The sequence below is a fragment of the Protopterus annectens genome, chromosome 3.part1 (genome assembly GCF_019279795.1).
Source record: "Protopterus annectens isolate FY-2018-M chromosome 3.part1, PAN1.0, whole genome shotgun sequence".
Lineage (NCBI taxonomy): Eukaryota > Metazoa > Chordata > Ceratodontiformes > Protopteridae > Protopterus > Protopterus annectens.
Genome location: NC_056732.1, coordinates 1,826,281,831 through 1,826,301,382, shown reverse-complemented (window position 1 = coordinate 1,826,301,382; position 19,552 = coordinate 1,826,281,831). Strand labels below are relative to the sequence as shown.

Sequence of the window (19,552 nt, the reverse complement as noted above, 5' to 3'; positions counted from 1 at the left end):
GTACCACACCATGTTCTTCAGGACTGCTCACCCCCATGCTTCAGTACCACACCATGTTGTGTTGTGTAGTACTGCACATCCCCCGGCTTTAGTACCACACCATGTCCTGTAGTACAGCACACCCCCCGCCTTCAGTACTATACCATGTTCTGTAGCACTGCACATGCCCAGCCTTCAGTACCATACCAAGTTCTGTAGTAGTCCTCACTCCCAGCCTTCAGTACCACACCATGTTCTGTAGTACTACTCACACCCAGCCTTCAGTACCACACTATGTTCTGCAGTACTGCTTACCCCCTCCCTTCAGCACCTCACCATGTCCTGCAGAGTTCTATTCCTTTTACCTTTTCCATCCTTCAAACTCTTTGTAATGCAGTTTCTAATAATACCAGCTACATTTTTAGATTTTTTGCTGGACTGGTACACCAGTCATTCTCATGAGCATTTCATTGTCTTCTGACTTTTTAATTTACACACAGATAAATGATGAAAAACATAATCTTCTGATCAGGCACTTACTCTCAGCATTGCTGTCAGGAAGCTGCATCTTCTGCACCACCATTCCTTCACCGGAGTCACCAGAAGGAAATGTCTTTCCTTTCTTAATATATAACCAGAGCTGGACCATCGGGATGTTAAAACCTGCAAATAAAATCAGAAGAAATGTTATCCTTAAAACAGATCTTCCCCGGAGTTTTGCATGCTTACATGGTTTATTAATGCACAACTGATGAATAATGAAAATAATACACAGGCCAGAGTAGAGTAACATTCCACCAAAAGCCACAGATAATGATAATAATACACAGGTCAGAGTAGAGCGACATTCCACCAAGAGCCACGGATAATGATAATAATACAAAGGCCAGAATAGAGTGACATTCCACCAAGAGCCACGGATAATGATAATAATACAAAGGCCAGAATAGAGCAACATTCCACCAAGAGCCACAGATAATGATAATAATACACAGGCCAGAGTAGACCGACATTCCACCAAGAGCCATGGATAATGATAATAATACAAAGGCCAGAATAGAGCAACGTTCCACCATGAGCCACAGATAATGATAATAATACACAGGCCAGAGTAGAGCGACATTCTACCAAGAGCCACGGATAATGATAATAATACAAAGGCCAGAGTAGAGCGACATTCTACCAAGAGCCACAGATAATGATAATAATACACAGGCCAGAGAAGAGTGACATTCGACCAAGAACCATGGATAATTATAATAACACAAAGGCCAGAGTAGAGCGACATTCTACCAAGAGCCACAGATAATGATAATACACAGGCCAGAGAAGAGTGACATTCGACCAAGAGCCATGGATAATGATAATAATACACAAGCCAGAGTAGAGCGACATTCTACCAAGAGCCATGGATAATTATAATAATACAAAGGCCAGAGTAGAGCGACATTCCACCAAGAGCCACGGATACAGATTGCTAACCTTTGCAGTCAAATTATGTTCCAAATACCTACATTTGTACTCTTGCTTTCACTTTCAGTGTGAACATTACTGTAATCTTCCTGCCTCAAAATGCATATATGAAATAACTTCAGTATATTCTCTTGACTTAATAATCAACTCAATGCTGTTATGGGGTAGAAATATATGAGTCTGCTGTCATTATGCATTCCACATTCTGGCAGACTCATTTTTATGTTTTATTGTATTACATTGGATTTGCCATTATTAATTCAGAATGCTTATGTAATGATAACAATAGAAATGTGAATAATATCTAACGGCTTTCAGATACCTGACACTCAGCGGTTCAGAATTTAGTTTTAAAGTTAATGCAAAAAAACTTTCCAAAAATGTATATGGTCAAAGCTGACTGTTTTAAATTATTATGGACACTACCTCTTCTCTATAACTTCTCTAGTCAACAAGAATATATTGAGGTTTTAACAATGATGAAAGGGTAATAAAAGTTTGGCATACTTTGATCACAATTCTACAAACTGATGATTGATTTTCCTGCTATAAGGAAATTATATTAGCTACAGCCTTACTTTTAGATGCTAATTATGTGGAATGCAGGATTAATTTTACTCACAATCTTAAAATGATAATACTAAAAGTTGGCTAATGTTGTGAATTTTTAGACTGAATGTCTTTAGAAATGTATTAACTTTGATATAGGTAAGTTTTGTTGGCAAGCATTACATTAAATATAAAACAATAAGACTCGAATGTTTAAAACTTCTGATAAACACAGACATACAGTTTCTCTAACCTCCTCTCTACTACTCAACATAGCCATCTCTCTGTAGAAAAATAGTTAGCCAACAACCAATTCTAAATCCTAAAAACACAAAGCTACTACTCTTTTTTTCTAAAAACTCTCTCTCACCTAAAAACACCCTTCACCATTTCTTCTCTCGACAATACCATCATACAACCTGACCGACATACTAAACTTCTTGGTGTTATTATTGATGACCAATTAAAATTTGATACCCATATTCAGCACTGTATCAAAAAGACCAATCAAAAACTTGGCCTACTCTACAGATATAAGAAATGCCTACCCTCTCACTATAGGCAGAAACTATCTGAGGCCTTCCTCCTTCCATGTCTACTTTATGCCTTCCCCATCTTTTCACATCTAAAATCTACCCTTTTGGCTAAACTCTATCAATCATACTACAGTGTTGCAAGATTTGCTAGTAACCAACCCTACAAATCTCATCACTGCCATGCACTAAACAACTCCAGTGGCTTGATTTCCCCCAGCACCTGCTTCACTCCCAGCTGCAAATGACTCATACTTTACTCTTAAAACTCCTTTTCTGTCCTACTATATCCTCACTAATATCACATTATACCCCTCAAAGAACTCCCCAAAGTTCTGATTAGCTCCTTCTGGCCACCTATAAACCAGACAAAAACATCGGTAAACTTTACAAATATATTATTTCCCATGCATGGAACAAACTCCTCCTTAACATCAGAATAATTTCTAACATAAATCTCTTTAAATCCAAACTTAAATCTTTCTCCTAAATGCCAACACCTGTCACTTGAATGATCCTACTTAAATCCCACCTTACCACCATACTACCTGTCACACTTTTAATACCCACTTATTGCAAGGGCCCTATCTCATTTGAATCTCTTTCTCTTTTTGTTAACTAAAAAATATCTAACTTTTGTACTGCATGTTATGCACATTATTGTAATGTTTATGTAAACTTCATCCTTTTGTAAATTTCTAATATTCTTATATAAAGCACATTGTCAGATTTTTTCCTTTTTATAAATTTGTAGTAACTGTCTGGAGCTTTTCTCCTTGGTTCTCCACTGAGAATGGGCGACTGGCTCAGTTGGACTAACCCAGTTAACAAATGACAAACAAATAAATAAACTATAATCCTATGACTGAATATGTAGTACAGGAGTTTCATAGAGAAACAAAAAAAAAAGAGTTATGATACAATTTAGAATGGAAGTTGAAAAAGAGGAATTGAAAGAATATTTAAAGACTATATGTAAAGATATTATGGACACAAAAGATATATGATGAAAGAACTTTATGGACTGCGGAATGGGACTGTGGAGTTATTTTGAAAATGGAAAGAGATGATGTTGTATATATACCTATTGTGATTAATGTGAATGGTAACAGAGGATTTGTAGAGTAAAGAGGGAAGTCAAAAACATGCTTTATCTGTGGAAAAAATGATCACTTGATTAATGAATATGATAAACAAAGATTTTATATTTGTGGTAAAACAGGGCATGAAGCAAAAAAATGTGACATGAAATGTAAAAAAATGTGGAACAACCAGACCTACATGGGTAGCTTGTGAAGAAAATGTAGAAGTCGCAGAAATAGAAGGTATACAAGATCCAGTATATGATAAAAATGTAGAAAAGGAACAAGAAAAACAGGTTAGTACATAGGAAAAACAAAGATATAACAATGGTTAGAAAAGACAGGGAAGGAAAAAGAGAAAATAGGTGCTTGGTATGACTGAAGTAGTATGCAAAATGGTAATTAGTGAGAGGAAAGAAAAAAATCCATAGGGAAAAGGATGAAAGACAGGAAAATAAAATGTAAATGTGTAATAGTGAAAGAGAATAAAAAAGTAAAGGATGAGAAAGGAATAATACTAATTTCATTTAAAGGCTGAAGATTTTCACTTTAAATGTTAATAGCACAAAGAATATTAAAATAGGAATAGGTATTTTAGAATGGTGTGCTTTAATTGATTCACATATAATTATCTTAGAAGCTACCAGAATTTTGACAGAACAGGAGGAAAGGTCACAAACAGAAATGCTATGGGGTGGATCTATTACCTGGTATATGGGAAAAGATACATGTTCAGGAAAAGGTATGTTATGTCAAGAAAATATTAAAATATTAGATGTCACAATAGTTAAATTAGGAAGACTAATGGTCATTGATGTAAGATGGAAAATAAATGTTTACAGAATTATTGCAATATATGCATATGTTACAAAGAAAGAACGAGTGATGATGTTTAAAAATTTCTAAATTATGTAGGTGTTAATATTGATATAATATTAGAGGGGGATTTTAAATGCAATTTTAAGAATAGGAAAGAAAAAATAGTGGTAATGTTAAAATGATATATGAGGTAATGAAATATGGAAAGCTATACATATAGGATAACAAACACTGGACTAAAGAAGAAGTGACATCAAAACCAAAAGTGACTACTTTTTAGATTGGATAATTTAAAAATTCTACAAAAAAGGAATAAAAAAGACAGGACTTTCAGACCATGTAGCATAAGGATAGAGGTACATGTGAAAGAAGGATACATAAGAATAGGCCAAGGTATTAACAGGCTTAATAAAAAAGACTTAAATAAAGATGAAAGGAAAGAGATAAATAAATTATGGAAAGATCATATAGGTATTAGAATATTTTATGAAAATTGAAAAAGTTGGTGGATAAGTTTTATGGAAAAATATAAAAAGTGTTTTTTGAAGTGTCAATAGGAAAAGAAAAGGATAGAAAATTTAAATATAAACAGTTAAATCAAGAAGTGCTCAAAGAAATAATGAAGGATAAGTGAGCTTTCTATGAGAAAGAAAAAGAAATATATGTCATAAATCAGGAGAAGATTATGAGATTGCTATATAAACAAAGATAATTGTTTACAAGGAAGAAAAGAAGCAGTAGCCCCATACTTGAATAAATTAGTGAAAGAGAATAAAAGAATAATAAGGGAATTAAACAATAATGAAGAAAAAAACTAATTACGCAAGACAGAATATTTGAGGTAATTAAAAAACATAAAAGGCAGTCTTTTGTAAAGAAAGAAACAAAAGTGACTCAGAAATGGCTAGTTAAAACACTCAGTAAAGAAGATAATGAGAATTTGGAGAAAAATATAAATACGAAAATACGAAAGAGCTAAAAGAAACATTGAAAGGTATCAGTATGGATACAGCTACAGGGCTGGCTGCTGCTGAATATTGCATGATGTACAATGATATGGAAAACTGGCAAAAATCCTTTTTGTGGAGGTATTAAATGAATGGATAAAAATAAGTATGGTGGATAGATATGTATGGGAATCATTAAATGTATATGGAAAAAGGAGATAAATATTACATAAAAACCAAAAGTATTAAATAATACAGACTATAAGACGTTTATAAGAATAATAACCAAAAGACTAACAAAGTCTGTAAGTTGCTTGATCAAACAATTGTTGGTAGAAAGAGGAAAGGAAGTCAGGATTTATTATGGATAGTAAAAGAAGAAATAGATGATATTGTAAATAAAAAGGTGGAAGCTAAAATTATGGTAGGAGATTTAATTTAGGCATTTAATAAAATACAATATAAATCCTTATGGGACATATTGAGGGCTTATAACATAAGTGATAGGATAATAAAAGTAATTTAAGTCCACATATGAAAGAAAGAATGAAAGAATAATTTTAAATGGATGGTTAAGTGAGGAAATTAAAATAGTGTGTAGAATAAGGGAACGATGCCTTGTGAGCCGTATTATTTTATTTCTTTAGGTATGAATGTAATTGTTAATAAAATCAATAGAATATCAAATATGGTGGGATATAAGATAAGATAATAGATGAAATGCAATTACCAATAATATATACATAAGAACAAAGTATGGATGGAAGAGACAATCAGAAAATTAACTACATTTTTAAAGATACTTGGCTTATGTATAAATAAGGAAAAAAGTAAAGGTTTTGGATTCATGGGGAATATAGGAGCTATACAGTTCAATATAGAGAATATAGATATATCAGGAATAGTATTTGAATCAAGTGACCATAAGAAAAAAATGAGCGACAATTCCTCAAAAAATGAGGTATATGCACATTTTGGCAGCCATTTTAGTTGTCATACAAGGAAAAAGTGTATTTGCAGGGTTCTGTCCTGGGACCACTCTTGTTTGGCATCTACTTCTATGAAGTACAGGCCAACACTAAGGGACTCTGGCTTACAAAGTTTGCAGATGGTTGCAAGCTGGGAGACATTATTGAATCCGCAAATGATGTGACTATACTACAAACGGGCTTTACCGAAACAGATGCCTGGTGCCAGAGCCATGGGCTCAAGCTAAATGCCAAAAAATGTACAGTTGTCCCCTTTGGGAAAAAACACATACCTGTGGGCTACCACATAGGTGGCAGTACACTAAACACTGAAAGTGTGAAAAGAGACCTAGGGACACAGGTGGATAGTGGTCTCACTTTTGATAACCACATAGCCACAGCAGTTAGAAAATCCTTCTACGTTGCACACCTCATCACTAAGGGCTTTTCATCCAGAGAAAAGGAGGTCATTGTCCATCTGTACTCATCCCTCATTAGACCCATTATAGAGTACAATGCCCTGTTTGGTATGTACCTCACAAGACATCTGTAACAACTAGAAAGGCCGCAGAAATACCTCACAAAAAGAATCACAGGCCTAAAGCAAATGCCTTATGCTGACCATCTAAAGAAACTCCAGCTATACTCTGTTGAATATTGCCTACTCAGAGGCGATCTCTGACTAACATACAAGGTCATGTCAAACCCAGAGTTGTTGGACATGCTACACTTAAAGAAATCCCAGTCCCTTCGAGCCACATCCTCCAGGGATCTTAATCTTGTCATCACGATGAATAGAATATGCTGGAGGGATAGGTTCCTGACCCAGAGACTCCCCATATTCTGGAATAGGCTACCTATACATGTCAGGCAGAGCACCTCAATGGCCTTCTTCAAGAGGAACCTTGATGATTGGATGGGAGATAGGAAATTCACAATGGGGATCACATCAGTAGCCCTGCTAGACAGGTGTCCTGGAAAGTAAATATTTGTGGGAAGCAATAGCCAGGGAATCATTATGGCTAGGCTTGTATAGGCCCTGGGCAAATAGCCTAGAACCTACCTATGAACCTATTAAGCTATAAATTCTATTTTATTAGGCAAGTTAGAAAATGTAGCAAGTATTTACATGACACCAATGAATTTTGAAAAACATTTAATGTCCATTATATTTTTGTTCATATGGGGGTCTAGATTAAATTAAGTTAGAAGGAGAATTTTGTAAGTAAAGGAAGAAGATGTAGGAAGATTGGGGTTAATAAACCCAGTTGTTCATGCAGCTTCATTGAATTTGTCTTCTTCTTCTTCTTTCGGCTTTTCCCGGTTAGGGGTCGCCACAGCGGATCATCTGTCTGCTCATGATCGGCAGTGGAGTTTTACGGTGTCAAGTTGCTAGCCTGGTGTCCAACCTTCCACAGAAGGCATACACATGCACACACTCACACCCAGGGCCAATTTAGAGTGTCCAATCCACCTACTGCATGTCTTTGGGATGTGGGAGGAAACCCATGCAACCACAGGGAGGACATGCAGACTCCGCACAGAAGGCACCCCAGCCGAGAATCGAACCAGAGAACATCTTGCTGTGATATAAGTTATAAAAAAGAGAATAGCAATCTAACAGAATACATTTTGTATGATAAATATAAATGCTTTGGGGGAATGGGAATAGGGAAAAGATTGAAAGGTTATATGAATGAAGACACAAAAGAATAGCAAAACAATTTTTTTATGGAAACTAAAAGTGAATGTGGTTGAAAAAATAGAAAGGAATATGGTATTTAAAAATTATGAAAGATTATTACTTGATCTTCTCTTGGAAACATTTAGAAATGGAAAAAAGAAAGCTATTAAAATGAGATTTATGTGGTGTAAGAAAATATATCAATGCAAAGATTTTCTGTGGAGATTATCAATAGGTAAACTGCCTGTTAAAGCTAATATGCCTTATAAAAAGAAACAAGAAAGGATATATATTCACTGCGGGGCACTTGAAACAACAGAACAAGTGTTCTTCAAATGTTCTTAAGTGAATAAAATTATGGGAAGAAATATGTAAAAATAAAATGCTGAAAGAGACTTTGAAAGGACATTTGAAAACTTTATGTAAAGAAGGACTGGACATTGGAAATGTTTATTATAAAAGGGGTTTATGGACTGGTTCATGGGACTTTAATATTGCAGTAAAAATATAATGAGAAAAATACAGTAAAGATATTAGATGTAACTTTAGCAAAAATAGGAAGATTAACCATTGTAGACTTAAAATGGAAAGAACAAGTATATAAAATTATAACATTATATGCTTATATAAACTGCAAATAAAGGGAAATTTATTTTAGAAGTAATAAGATGTAGTAAGTTAAAACTTTGGGGCAAAAAAACATGGACCTACAAAGGGTATGTATAGAACTAAAATATATTATTTTACAGTATCAGAAGGTTTAGTTATAGGACAAGGGGTGATAGTTAAACCAGGATTTTCTGATCACCTTGCAATATGGCTAATGATAAAGGTTCATAGGAAGCTACTACATCAGCAGCCAAGAGCCATTACAAGCCTAGCCATGTTAATCCTGAGTTGCCTCAATTGTCCTTGGTTAGAGAGATGTAGTTCACAGAGCGAGTCTATGATAAACACAGACTAACCCAGTCCATGAGGGACACGGATGCCACCTCGGGGTGAATTTGCAGAACCCATCCATTTGTCCGAGCTGTGTTTGAATAGGGTCAGTAAGGAGCTGTGCTTCACATGAACAGGCAAAGGAATAAAAACGCTAAATGAGAAAGCATGGAATGAAGCGGTAAAGAGATTAGTAACAGTTATGATAATATTACTATCAGAACATTTTATGAAAACTGGTCTAAATGGTGGATGATATTTAAGGAAAATATAAAAATGTTTTTACAATGGTAATACGATATGAAAAAAGTAGAGAAAGAAAAATATAAAAGAAAATTTAATGATGCATTGGAACATTTAGAACATAATGACAGAAGTACTTTTTCAAAGAAAAAATATATGAACTAAGTCAATAAAAATACAAGAATTGTTATATAAGCAGATATATATTTTTACAAGGAAAAAGAAAAGAAGTCCTGAGTTACTTAAGTAGATTAGTAAAGGAAGATGGTAGTGTAATCAGAGAAATAAAAAATGTAAATTCAGAAATAGAAAGAACTTAGGAAAGATTAGTAGGTTTACTATTACATTCTCGAAACTGCTTTGGTCGACCGGCATCTGGTCGAAAGGGAGTTTTCAACAGGGCAGAATGTCGAACCAGAAAACATCAACTACTCTACAGTGAATGTGTGCTTAATTTTCTGAGTTCGGCTTTGTGTATGGAGATCACAGTTCAGAGAGGAACAGACAAGTAATCCATTTCCTCACTGTAGTGTGATCTCAGAGTTTGGTTATATAATTTGCAGGGGGCATGTGGGACACAGCCCCACATACAGGGGGTGCAGGGGGGCTTGCCCCCCTGCAAAATAGAAAAATACATGTACCATTGACTGTGAAAGTCATTGCATGGGTGACTGAAGTCACCTCCTGCTATGTCAAATACATCAAACTCCAGGATTCAATGTATTCCATTTTGAGTTTACTGTCTGTTTTAAATGTAGTAAACCATAGACATGGATTCTTAGAAGTCAAATGAATAACTATTTCCAGAAAATAATATATACCCAAACTATGTGAGGGGCTACACCCGCCATACCTCCCAACTGTATATACTAACTCCAGGATCGCACTACAGTAGGGAACAGGGCATATACCTGTTTAGACAAAATGAGTTTCAGTCAAATGTGTTTTCAGTGAATTGTGCTCAGGGAATTCATTTTCAGTGAAATGAGGCTTTGATGAAAGAGTCTCACTGAAATGTGTTTTCTATCAAACAAAGTAGACCCATATATATGTATATATATCTATATGGTTCCACTTCATATCATCGAATTACCACTTCATTGCAAATCGAGACCAAATGTCGAAACTCATTTAATCGAAAACTCATATCATCGAATCTCAAATCATTGAAAACTATAAAGCAACTACAAATAACATCCCAGACACTGTTTACTATGTTTATGCAGGGGGGCAAGCCCGCCTGCACCCCCCCATGTAGGGGGCTCCGCCCCCACACCCCCTGTAATGAAATATACCAACTCCAAGGTTGCACTACAGTGGGGTTAGGAAATAACCTCTTTCCCCTACTGTAGTGCAACCTTGGAATTGGTATATTTATTTACGGGGGGGGGTGCAGGGGGGCTTGCCTTGCATAAACGTAGTAAAAACTTTGTGGAATGTTATTTGTAGTTGCTTTATAGTTTTCAATGATTTGAGATTCGATGATATGAGTTTTCGATGAAATGAGTTTGATGATTTGGTCTCGATGATTTGCAATTCAATGAAATGGTAATTTGATGATATGAAGTGGAACCATATATATATATATATATATATATATATATATATATATATATATATATGGGTCCCATTCACAATGCTGAAATGCTAGAATGCTGACAGCCATATGGCCGACAGCCATATGGCCGACATTCGTAATACCGACAATGTGAAACCGACATCTCACTATAGTTCGGAATGGAAAGATTTCCATTCCTGCACTTTAGAGTGATCTTGGAGTTGGTATATTAAAGTTACGGGGGTATGGGGGAGTTTAAAGGAAATTTTATTTTCCTTCCTATGGATGTACTTGAAATGTCGAGATTCTGAATGTCAGTCATATGGCTGTCAGCATTCTGGAATTTCGGCATCCATGTATGTGTGTGTGTATATATATATATATATATATATATATCTATATATATATATATATATATATATATATATATATATATACACACACTATATATATATATATATATATATATATATATATATATATATATAGATATATACATACACACACACACATATATATATATATATATATATATATATATATATATTTAAAATTTTTAATAAACAGGTAAACAAAGGTTTTATTCATAAATATTATGTAGTGGAATACTTAAATACATATTGAAGAAGAAAGACAGAAGACAATTAAAAAAATGGAGGCCAACAGTAATGAATGCGATTATATGGGCAAGTGCCAGCATAGCCAGCTGGAGTTTTGTAAAGAGTGATATGTCCTGTGAATATCAAGCTGAATTATAAAAGATGCTTGTGTTACAAATGTATTAGAACTGTATGTTATTTGTATATCAAACTGAATGATATAGATGTTTGTGCTGAAAGTGTATTGGTGAGGTTTGCTTGTATTAAAATGTATCAACAGTGCATCCTGCTGAAATAAAAAGAAATGTACTATTGTAACTGAATGGAATGTATATTTTAATAGAGGACACTGGGACAACAAAGGTTAACTTTAAGAAAAATAAGGAAATGTAAATGAGCTGTTAAACCATTAAAATGGTACCCCACAGTGCTGAACAGGACTGGAGGCACTTGGGTCTGGGAAGGAGCCTTTGTTCATTATTTCATTAAAAAGAGGGGAGGCCCCAGGCACTGCCATAAACATTTGGATGCGTATTGCGGCTGTCTGTGTTAAATTCCTGTCTCAGCTTCAAAGGGGAATTCTGTGAGAACCTAGACTCAGGTGACCAGATGAGGTTATTCTGCCAGCTACATTTTAGATATTACAAAGAGAAATCTCAGAGTAGAGAGTATTCTGTTTGGGAAGCCTGACTAGAAAGACCCTCACACAGAATATCTTACCTGGCGGTAGTAAGTAACTAGGGAACAGTAATTCTCTGAGATTCAGTCAGGAATATAGTGAATCTTACAAAAATTGAAAAACACTGGCCATAAACTAAAATAATAATATTCTGTTTGGGAAGTCTGGCTAGTCCTCCCACAGGACTTCTTAAGACTGAATGAAACATTGTGTGCTCTAAAACAACTTTAAACCTTTCTAGACAGTTGTCTTGATTATAATGTTTACTTAGAGCACTTCTGTCATTTTTGATGTTAATAGCATGCAGATGCTCATAAATCCTTTTATTCAACCCTCTAGTGGTTCTATCCACATAAAATGCTTCACAAGACAGGCATATGATGAGGTAAACCTCAAACTTGCATGTACAAGAATACCTGCCCTTAATTCTAATGTCTATATTCCTTATTTTCAGTTCAGTAACTCCAGTAAACAAGTAACTGCAAAAGTTGCAGTTAAAACATTTAAACATTCCTAACTTATTGAAAGTTGTAGTTTTAGAGCAAATTAAAAATTATGAGAACTCTTTTGATGCTGAAGAAGAGCTAGATTAGAAAGAGTATGTGTGGCAATTAAGACTAGATGCCTGCCATCTGCCTGGATTAAATGACAAAGAACATTTTAAAGTTTATTTGAAAAGGAAGAGCCTTAGGCACTAATTAAGTCATGTGACCTTTAATTACTGTATAAAGGGTGTGTTTGAAATGTTTCATTCAATCTGAAGAAATCCTGTGGAAGGATGAAAGTGCTTACTGAATGTTTTAAAAAAGAGTTTTAATTTCTTAGGTTTTGAGCCATTTTATTTTATTATATAGTGAAGCTTAGTTCAGAGAGTGTTTGTATGAGTCTGTCCATCAATGGTAATTTTAATATTTTCTGTGATTTGAATTCTATGGTTTACTATGAATATATATATTCAGTATTTTCATGTTCATTTATTATTTACTATTAAATATATTTAAACTTTTATTGTGGCTGGTCCTTGTTGAAAGTATTTAACCTTTGAAAATGCTTATATTTATTTGATGGCTATCTGTGGGCCAACCCAGAAGGCCTAGCCATCTTGGCGAACTATCACCATTTGTATTAATATTAATATTATACAATATAACTGGACACCCTTTGTTAAAGACTTTAGAGTAGCTGATTGGAGAGTGTCTAGTGGCAGTGATAGCTACCTTATAGTCTGGGCAGAAGGGGCATAGCTAGTAAACCTGTGCCAGCCTTTCCCAGGTGTGTTTGTGTCTGTGTGCAAATCAAATCTCTCAGTGTGTGTGTGTCAGTTACTTGGGGCAGGGACACAAATCACTGGCTTTACAGAGAGGATGCTGGAGGACTTGGCTTGGACACTTGGCTGAGGACCTCACCCTACAGCTGTACCAGTGGGGGGTCTTATTGAAGACCTGGAGGGAGACACATATAGAGACATCCAGACCCTTGGCTGAGTGTATTCCCTGTGTGCTCTTAAGGGAAATTATACTTGATGCAGGGATGGCTGTATCTGGAAATACTGAGCATATCCACTTGTATTCCAAGTGCACGTCCCTCTCAACTGTCAGTGATGAGGATTCAGGCTCCTTGATTATGAGCCCAGAGTGGGGATGACACATATTGGTGGCTATCACATATTGGTAACAGTGGAGGGCATCACATAATGGTGGCAGAGATAGGAACATCACATTCTCACATATTGCTGAGCAGCGGTATGGATATTGAAATTCCATAGCCTGTAATCAGTGGTCACTAAAGAAAGTGTTTGTACTCTCAAGCAGACAAATGGTAGGCATTCAGAGTTTCATATCACAATAGTTTTATTTATTTACTTTTTGTTAGCTTAGTTAGTCAGGGGGAGGAGGCAAGGAGGTCAGAAGAGGATTATGGAAAGGTGACAAGGAACCAGTTGGCTGAGATATGAAAAGACAAAACTGGTGCATGCCAACCTGAGTAAAGTGGAAATGACTGCAGCCCTAATCACAGCTGCATCACAGACCAGCAACCAGCAAGACAACCAGACTGGCATTGGGGATGTAAAACTCTCAGAAACAGGGCAGTTCAACTTTTCCTCAGAGGACTTAAAAATCCATCTGGAGTTACAGAGACTTGAACTGGAGTCCAAATATTTGGAATTAGAATCAGCAGAGAGACTGCGGCATTTGGAGGTCAAAGTAGAATCAGTAGCGAGACTGTGGCATTTGGAAGACAAAGAAAATGAGAGGCTGAAGCAACATGAAAAGAAAATGCTGACCCTTCACCAGGGTCATAGATGTAATGAAAAAGGGAGTAACTATACACCAGAAGCAATAAAGGTCAGTAAACTTCTTCCTCAGTACCAAGAAGGTGATCATTTTATAGTTTTATTCATATATTTGAAAGAGTATGCAAACAGTATAATGTCGACTGAAAGTTTTGGGTGCAGTTCCTCACCCCCTTAGTCCATGGTAAAGCTGTAACTGTTGTTTACAAATTGTCTGATACTGATTGTTTAGATTATGAGAAAGTTAAGCACTGTTTATTACAATGTTTTAAGTTAACACATGAAGCTTACAGAAAAAACATTTTATGAGCATAGATGCAAGGCAAATAAAAGTATGTGACTGTATTGCTGAACTAAGCACTTATTTTCATAGCTGGGTGAGTGGGTGTCAGGTCACCAGTTTTCAAGGGTTGGCAGATGTTTTGGTGAGGGAACAAGCCCTTAGCACTTTGCCTAAGGACATAAGAATCTGGTTGGCAGACAGGGAATGCAACTCTGCAGACGAGTTGGGGAAAAAGGAAATCTATACCTATAAAGCAGGGCATCACTGCACAGGAAGGGGATACCCAGTGCTGCACATAGATATATGGGAACCCATGGTGGTCAGCCTTAACCACCCCAACAGAGTCCGCCAGTAACAAGGGAAGCCACTAGTTCAAATATATGGCCAGGATCAAGGGTTAGAAGTTTTAAATGTAACCAGTAGGGCTATGTAGGATACAGATGTCCACAGAGGCAAGGTGGGCAACAAAAGTTAATGATGTGGCTAATTGAGGGAGGGAGTTACCCTGTAGCAATGTGCCTGAAGGTGCATCACAGCTGCTGGTAGGTACTGATGTCTTTTTGGACAGAGTGACTGCAAGGACAGGGGTGAGTAGTACCCAGGCTGACAGTGAGGCACCGCTGTCAGAGGATACCAGACTTCCTGTGGAAAGGGAGCTGAGAGGAGTTACAAAGAGAGTTGAGAGAGGCTCAGCTCTCAGACCCTACACTAAAAGGACTGAGGGAAGTATCTAGGGAGACACCTCATTTTCAAGGAAAAGGAGATTCTGTATACTGGAACAAAGGGTTACTATATCAAGACTGGACCCCTGAGGGAGGGCTAGAAGGTGAGAAAATACAGCAATTGATAGTGCCCACAGCCTACCATCTGGCACGTCCAGCCATAGCCAATGACATTCCCTTTGCAGGTCATATGGGCATAAAGCATACCAAGAGACATGTTATGCAGAACTTTCTTTGGCCTGGGATTGCCAGCGATGTAAAAGGGTACTGCAGGACTTGTGAGCAGTGACAAAAGTAGGCAAGGCAGGAGACAAAGTCAAAGCTCCATTGATGCCTTCACCTGTAATTGAGGAACCATTTCACAGGGTAACTATGGATATTGTGGGGCCTCTGAGTACCCCAGGTTCCAAAGGGAAAAAGTATACCCTAGTGGTAGTAGAGTATTCTACTACATACCCTGAGGTGGTGGCTCTGTCCTCTACTGAGGCAGAGAAGGTAGCAATTGGTTTGCTAGGTGTTTTCAGCAGGGTAGGTTTCCCAAGACAAATACTGACTGAAAGAGGTTCCATTTTCATGTCAGACCTGCTGGCTTGTCTGTGGGAGTGCTTTGGGGTGGAGCACATAAAGACAACCTCCTACCACCCCCAGAATAATGGTATTGTGGTAAGGTTAAACTCTAAGCTAAATACCATGCTGTGGGCATTTGCAGACCAGTTTAAGAGAGAGTGGGACAAATATTTGCCCATCTGCTGTATGAATGCAGACAGGTACCCCAGGTATCCACAAGTTTTTCACCCTTTGAGTTGCTGCACTGGCAGTAGGGATAGGGGGCCTTTAGATTTGATTTGTGATGAGTGGGAGGGTGACTGTAAATCTCATAAGGAGTCTGTTGTGGCATATGTCCTAAACATCAGGACAAGGCTTAGGGAGCTCATGTTCTTGGCCCAGAAGAACCTGGCAGGAGCCCAACAGCAGAAAAAGGTCTGGTATGACAGGAATGCTCGAGCCAGAGAGTATGCTGTCAGGCAGCAGGTGATGGTTCTCATTCCCGTCAGACACAAAAAACTGCATGAAGCTTGGGAGGGACCCTGTAAAGTGGTAAGGAAGGTTAGTGATGTTAACTATATGGCAGAACTGCTAGACAGAAGGCAGAGGCACAAATTGTACCATGTTAACATGATGAAGCCTTACCATGATAAATAGACCCTTGTGCTTAGTATTTACAGTGGATGGCAGGAGGAATCTGAGGGGGATCTGGTGACTGATCTCCTCAGTGAAGCTCGGACTGATACCTTAGTGGAAGGGGTAGCAATGCCCCAGCTGCTATCCCCTACCCAGATTTGAGAAATTCGAGCAGTGTTACAGGAGTCTGGGGACATGTTCACTGGGAAACCAAGGTGCACCCACCTGGTGCAGCACCATGTGAATACTGGTTCCCAAAGACCTATTAAGCAGGCCCCTTACAGGGTACTTGAGTGAGTTGGACAGACTCTGAGGAAGGAGATATGGGAGATCTTGGAACTGGGAATAACCAGGAGTCCAGCAGTCCCTGGGCCTCCCCAGTGGTGCTCATACCAAAGAAGGATGGCAGCATCCGGTTCTGTGTGGACTACAGGAAACTAAATAATCACACAGCATCAGATGCTTACCCCATGCCTAGGACAGATGAAGCCCTAGAGCAGTTGGGTGGGGTTAAGTATCAAACCACTATTGATCTTAGCAAGGGCTACTGGCAGGTTCCCTTGACTCCCAATGCTAGAGAGAAGTCAGCCATTGTGACTCATTTTGGCTTGTATGAGTTCACAAAGATGCCCTTTGGGATGAAAAATGCCCCAGCAACTTTCCAGAGGCTGGTAAATCATATCCTAGTAGGAGCAGAAGATTATGCCCTTTGCTTACCTGGATGATATTGCCATCTACAGCCATTCCTGGCAAGAGCACATTCAGAATGTCTGGGAGGTGTTGGGCAGACTGCAGAGGGCAGGGTTAACCATCAAGCCCAGTAAGTGACAGGTGGGTATGGCAGAGGTCTTCTACCTGGGACATAGAGTAGCAGTGGTAAGATCTGACCAGAACCTGCCAAAGCAGAAGCCATTCAGGCATTGCCTGTCCGTTACCAAAAAAACAAAATGCAGGTGAGGGCATTCTTAGGGACAGTGGGGTACTATTGAAAGTTTGTCCTTAATTATAATACCTTAACTGCTCCCCTCACAGACCTGATAAGGAAAAACTGACCAGATAAGGTATTCTGGACCCCAGCATGTGAGCAGGCATTCCAGAAGTTTAAAGGGGCTTTGGGAAGACCCCCCTGTGTTAGTGAGTCCATATTACAGCACAGAATTTGTTGTGTAGGTGGCTGCTTCAAACCATGGGGGTGGAGGCTGTACTTAGCCATGTTTCCTCACAGGGAGAAGATCCCCCAGTGGTATATCTCAATGTAGACTCCAACCCAGAGAGGAATGTTATGCAGCTGTAGAAAAGGAATGTTTAGTCATAGTATGGGCATTGCAGAAACTTCAGCCTTATCTGTATGGAAGGAAGTTCACTATAGTTACAGACCACAATCCCTTAACTTGGCTACATACAGCCAGCAAGTAAAATGCCAAGTTATTAAAGTAGAGCTTAGGATTGCAGGCATATGGCATGATAGTACTGTACCATAGTGGGTCAGCAATGCCAATGCAAATGGGCTCTCAAGACAGGGAATGAGGTAACATATTTTCAGATATGTTTATTTTTCTTAAGCCACATTTCCCAAGGGTCACTTGAAAAACTAGCTTGAATTTTTGAGGGGTGGTGGTGATGATATGAGCAAGTGCCAGCACAGCCAGCTGGGGTTTTGTACAGAATGATATGTCCTTTGAATATCAAACTGATTTACAGAAGATGCTTGCATTACAAATGTATTAGAACTGTATGTCACTTGTATATCAAAATGATTTTGTATTGATGCTTGTGTTGAAAATGTACTTTTGAGCTTTGCTTGTATTGAAATGCATCAACAGTGCACCCTGCTGAAATAAATAGAAATGTACATGTATTATTGTGGCTGACCAAGTTTGAGGACAACTGCAATTTGGGTGCTGTCACTGACTCCCCAAATGATGTTAACATACTGCAAGAGGTTCTCACAGGAACAAATGACTGGTGCCAAAGTCATGGCCTTAAGTTAAATGCAAAAAGAATGTATTATCATACCATTCAGCAGAAACATGGCCCCTACTGTTGACCACATCAACAGCAACCTCAAGCACACAACCTGTGTTGAGAGACCTGGGTACTCAGGTTGACAACATTCTCACATTCGACCATTATGTAGCGACAGAGGTCAGAAAAGCCTTTTACTTGGTTCATCTCATAAGTAGAGGGATTGCATCCAGAAAAAAGGAGGTTATTACCTCTCTGTACTCCTCCCTCATTAGGCCAATAATTGAGTATAATGTCCCACTTGGTATGTACCCCTCCAAACATCTGCACCAACTGAAAAGGCCACAGAAATACCTCACAAATAGAATCCATGGCCTCCAACACCTGTCCTATATGGACAACCTCAAATCACTATCACTACACTTGGTATCCTACAGATTGCTCAGAGGTGATCTGTGTCTCACCTACAAGACAATCTCAGACCCTGCCCAAATAGAGATGCTCCATGTCTGTAAGTATAACTCCTCATGCATTACCCACTCAAAAGGCCTAAATCTAATATGAAACATCAACAAAACCTGCTGGACAGACAGGCTTTTCTCCCAGACACTGCTCCATCTATGGTTCATAGGTTCATAGGTAGGTACTAGGCTATCTGCCCAAGGGAATTTATAAGCCTAGACAGAGTGTGTCAGCTTTCACCGCCCCACTGATTAATTAACTGAGCCTCTGTCAAGAAGAGCCAATGAAGTGATCCCAGGGGTGAATTTTATGTTACCCATCCACTCGTCAAGGTTTCTCTTGAAGAGTGTTAGTGAGAGGCTCTGCCTAATGCAGTTAGGAATTTTGTTCCAATGCATGGGGAGTCTCTGTGACAGGAATCTATCCCTCCAGCGTGTTCTATTTATTGTTGTGGTGAGGTTTAGCTCACTAGAGTGAATGGCTCGCAGTGACTTAGATTTCTTTAGGTGGAGCATGTCCATCAATTCTGAGTTGAACATGGCTTTGTAAGTCAGGCAGAGATCACCTCTGAGTAAGCGATATGTCACTGAGTA

General features: G+C 38.0%; 1 protein-coding gene across 1 annotated transcript in view; it reads right to left on the bottom strand.

Annotated features, from left to right (window-relative positions):
• The window catches only part of LOC122798713 (zinc finger protein 345-like), a 34,129-nt gene extending 33,498 nt beyond the window's left edge, over positions 1-631 (bottom strand). The window contains exon 1 of the mRNA XM_044067809.1: positions 520-631. Coding sequence (XP_043923744.1) covers positions 520-628 — 109 coding nt within the window. The 5' untranslated portion in view covers positions 629-631. The remainder of the gene's footprint in view (positions 1-519) is intronic.
• Positions 632-19,552: the final 18,921 nt, after the last annotated feature.